At 28.6% G+C, this 4,914-nt stretch overlaps 1 protein-coding gene across 1 annotated transcript in view; it reads right to left on the bottom strand.

Annotated features, from left to right (window-relative positions):
* Nucleotides 1-4,660, bottom strand: part of LOC106472344 (cap-specific mRNA (nucleoside-2'-O-)-methyltransferase 1-like) — a gene marked incomplete at its 3' end in the record, with an annotated part of 67,602 nt that extends 62,942 nt beyond the window's left edge. The window contains exon 1 of the mRNA XM_013932980.2: nucleotides 4,318-4,660. Within this exon, the coding sequence (XP_013788434.2) occupies nucleotides 4,318-4,342 (25 nt within the window). The remainder of the gene's footprint in view (nucleotides 1-4,317) is intronic.
* Nucleotides 4,661-4,914: the final 254 nt, after the last annotated feature.

Here is a 4,914-nt window from a genome sequence, read left to right as displayed (position 1 = left end):
ATATATATATATATATTTTTTTTTTTTTATTTATTATTATTATATTGACCTTCCAGCCATGCCTAGCTAACAATACAGAAGTTTCAATGATGTGGTGCACATGCACTAATGTTATCTTATCCAATAATATAAAACTGACCTTTAATCTTTACAAAGTGACCTGTATTGGTTGTGCTTTAGTAGACTAGTATTTTGTAAAATACAGTCAAATTTCAATTATTGTACATTATATATGTATATAAGTTATTGCTATTTAGAAGTAAGTTCTTAAACTTATTTTTCTTAAAACCCAGAACAGTAAATAAAGAAGTAAAGCAAACAATTATCTCTGCCACTGGGTGAGCACGGGGTGCCACTGTTTTTTATTTATTACATGAGCAATATCTTAGCAAATTGAAAAGATAATAGGTTCTTATTTTATATTCTAACTTGTCAATATCAGTAATTTGAGTTCCTAATTTGTACAAAACTATAGACTTAGTATTTTGATGTCACATATCTAATTTAAACCAGTGCTGCATTCAACATACCAGGTGACACACAAAAATTGATGTTTTTTAATATTTACTTTTAAGTTAAGAAATTGAGTAATATATAGTACTACAATTTTAATTATAATCTATGGTTTGATATCACTTATTGGCATAAATTCATGAAGTAGTAGTTCAATAAAATCTTGAATGTGAGTCAACAAACGAGATGACGTGGCTTTTCACCCATAACCGTCTGGAAAGAGTTAACAGGAACACAAGTAAGTTCAACTTCATCATTATTAGCTTTAATATCCTCAACTTAACAGGATATATCTCACATTTTATATATAAAGCCACTCCTCCATCTCTTTTTAGAATACAGTCATCCAATTATAATTTAGAAACTCAAAAAAAGTTAAAAGAAAGTAAATTTACAATTTATTTAACACTTAGGTGAGCAGTTCAAAATTATTGACAGTGGAAGATGGCCTTAGCAGTTTTGCAATAGCAGTGACAGGGCAAGCAAGTTTAGTGGCAATGGGAATCAAATCCAATATTTTCAAATCATAAGGCACCTTCCCCCAGTTATGTAGCTTTGTGCTTAACAACAAACCTGATGGCTATACTTTGATTATTTGGACAGTTGAAATAACTGAAAACAGTAAGCAATAAGAAACCATAATTTCAATCAGTTGATTACTTGCCTAACAACTGATTTAATCATAACTGCAATTAATTTATTGTTGGAATAATTGAAAACAGTAATAATCAGAATAACTAATTTTTATGACAATCAATATTATGAAATTAATCGATAATTAATTTACCCAGCTCTAGTCATAACTTTATTATACTCATTCGTATAAAAATTTAAAAAAAATCAACCTTGCAACAATAGAATTTTGACAGGAGCATAACATTACTTTGTCCTGTTTAAAATAATCAAAAGTCATGTAAGTCAACCCTTGGATATTTCTGCTTGTCTTAAGGAAACTCAGCCTGTATAAAAGCAGTTATACAGTGGCAAACAGAAAACATTTGATGTTCACTTTCTGAACTTAACTTCTTAAATATATTTATGAATAGCTGGGCTCTTTCAACAAAGAGAAAAAATTAGAAAGTCTGGAATATGCCCATATACATACATCCCCAATGCAAGTAATTATAAAAAACTTTTCACCATCAAGCTAATAAATGAGAAATATTTCTGCGGAAATGGAAATCAAAAGCCTCACAAGTTAATTCTGTTAAAACCAAAGCCAAAATGATATTTTGTGGAATGTTTGGCAGAAATTAAAAAGCAATTCAGAAAATTAAACTCTTATATTCTCAGGTTTTAAGTCCATAAATATATGTGTATTAAATTGTGAAATGTCAATAAAAACAGTGTATCTTCACCATTAACATCTTTCTAATTTAATAAGCCATTGAATCTACCAACACCAGTTATAGAAATACATGGATCATCTAGGTTAGTTCCAGTTTATTCAAACTCAAATACATAGCTTTCATCTCCTTTTCAAAACATTTATATTATTCTCAAAACCAGAAAAGAAAAAAATAAAGAAAGGAAAAATACTTATTACTTAATATAAGCAACACTGTGTATAGTAATTATACAATGAAAAAAAAAGAAATAGAGAAGGAAAAAATAAGTGTAAAGAAAAGCACTACAAAAGCAAAAATCTCATGAACAAATGCATAAGAATAAAAGGGAAACAAACACAATAACAAAAATACAACTCCAGAATAATTGGATTTTTCCAAGCTTAAATTCTGATATGATATTGAAAATTTTTACATTAGAGTCATCTGCAGATTCTGTGGATTAAGATAAGGTAAGCCAGAAGAATTGATTGGCTGTGATATGTGTTCACAAGGGTACCACAAAATGGATACTGACACTGACTTTATGAACATGGACAGTAATCTTTGCCAATTCCAGTTTGTTTGTGATAAATGTCAATGATACAATTTTTCTCATCTGAATCAGCAATTCTGTTATTATTTCTAGTCATTCTTTATGATGAAAATTTTTGAACCATTTGAAAGTCAAATGTTTCATATTTCAAGTCTAATTTTACTGGTGTGAAAAATTTTCTAAGTATTTGAAATATTTTCATATGTATGCTTTTTATGAATTAATACAAACAAAATTAAAATGATAATTACTTATATGTTTATTGGCACAGACCTATATCAATTTCATATCTTTTATTGTTGATCAGAAAGTTCACTAAGCTTGTCAGAAGGACACCCAAATGGTTAGAAACCAGTGCTAACATTTGGTCTGAAACCTTCTATTACATAATTGATATTACAAATTTAAGTTTTAGACTCTTTTTATTCTAATTTTTACAGGTAAAATTAAATTTTCCATTAAGTGGTAAGAAATTTTCCTCTTACTTTGTTTTAATTTTTCTCAAGAGTAGGTAAGGATAGCTTTGAAGGACAAAATGGTCCCTTGTCTGTATTCAAACAGAAATTAATAAGGACTGGAATTTCATCCTTTTAATTTGAATCAAAAATGTATATTCCTTTACACTAACTTATTAACTATATTAATAAATACAATATAAACTATGCCCGAGCATTATATATAATAAGTACAGTGTTGTACGTTGTCTTTTACTCACTACAATGAACTTGCAATAATAGAGCATTCGAAGAATATGTATCAATGATGCTACTAATTTATTATTCTAAGTTCTTCAGCAGAAAAGCTGTTGAAGATACTAAAAATATGAAACCCAATCTGTTATTCGATTTACCACTTTGTAGCAGATATAAGAACCAGTTTCAGGGAATTCCACCCCCCCCCCCATCAATAATTATATGATAGGCTATATATTATGTGCATGGTGTTTTAGTTATCATTTTAGTTTTACTCAACAAAGTGAACTTACAGCTATATAAGAATTTAAGTGGATTAGATTGGACTTCACACTTTTTAATCTTAGTATCTTAAACAGCCTGTATCAGTATATGCTGAATAAAGTTATAGCATCAATCCTATGTAAATACAGGTTCACTATGGTGAATAAAGTTCAAACAATATTTTGTTATAACATGAAAAAATTGAAAACACATACTAAAGGGTTCACAATTCTTCAAACTCTTTGTACGTGTATCCCTGAATACACAAAACATGTAATAATCTTTCACCATTTTACGACTACTTTTTCACTTTTTTTTTTCACAACTGCATGATTGACATGCAATTTGGTAAAATGTTTATAATAATAATTTTTTAAAACAGTTTCCACGCCCATACTAAGTATTTAAAAAGATTGAGAGTTGGTGGCATATTGAATAATTTTGTTTGAAAAGAATAGTTAAACTTTAAAAATGATCTATATTCATGCTGTTTCTTATTCTAACATTAACAACATTATTTTATATTCCACCTATATTTTTATGGTGAAAAATACAACACATCCTAGAAACAAACCAGTTTGGACTATGGAGATTTCTTGCCAAAGACTGTACACACATTTCATTATAAAGTATAATTATTTTTTGCAGAGTTTATGAAGTTACGAATGTTATTAACTGATATAATCGATAATACACTACAACGTGGTTGTTAAAATAATAAAGATATAGTATATCACAATATAAACTGTATAACTGTAAGTACTCTCACTAGCCTTAGATTTAATTTTCATAAACAGTTGTTTTTCGATTTGCCCTGGCCATAGCGCAGGATTACTCAGTGACAAGTGGTGAATCAAATAACTCAATGAGCTTCATATTTATATTATAATTCCTGGTGTACCATTAGTATTATTACCGTCATAGTAGTAGTAGTATTCATCTTATTAATTCTTAGTAATAGTCTTACCAGATAAAGTATGTCCACGGCTCATTATGATGCCCGCTATAGCCTATACAGTATACTATTACTATAGTATACTATATGTCCCTAAGACTGTCCAACTCCAAAACTTTTAAAAATAAAGATAAAACGAGCTGAAAATACGTTTTTTCTTCAAATCGACTATGTTTATAAAAAGTAAGTCCTAAAAAGTTTGCTTTTTAAATCTTAGACTCTAAACTCAAGCCACATTCGTCAACAAAAGTAATACTATTTCTAATAAGATACGGAAGTTGTAATGCTTTATCGTGGTTTCATGAGGTTCTTGTTTTCGTTTCTTAACCAAACTAGTGAAAATACTATTATTTTAAAAGAAAGAGAGAGAGAATAGCTGAAATATGTGATTGACAAACAAATTGAAATCAACTCAAAACAAGACTATAATAAAACTTAACACACTGGTGTAAACACTGCGGTTTTTAAATCTGCCTGTAATAATTTATAAACTTTTTTCTTTCTCTGTGATTCTGAGAGTAATTTAACATCAGCATGTGTTGTTACGTTTTGTATTCTCATAATTTATTATTATCGTGTTACATTACGTTGATAACGGTATTTTTACTT

The sequence above is a fragment of the Limulus polyphemus genome, unplaced genomic scaffold (genome assembly GCF_000517525.1).
Source record: "Limulus polyphemus unplaced genomic scaffold, Limulus_polyphemus-2.1.2 Scaffold5263, whole genome shotgun sequence".
NCBI lineage: Eukaryota > Metazoa > Arthropoda > Merostomata > Xiphosura > Limulidae > Limulus > Limulus polyphemus.
The sequence above is the reverse complement of the archived record's forward strand: the minus strand, read 5'-3'. Positions and strand labels throughout refer to the sequence as shown.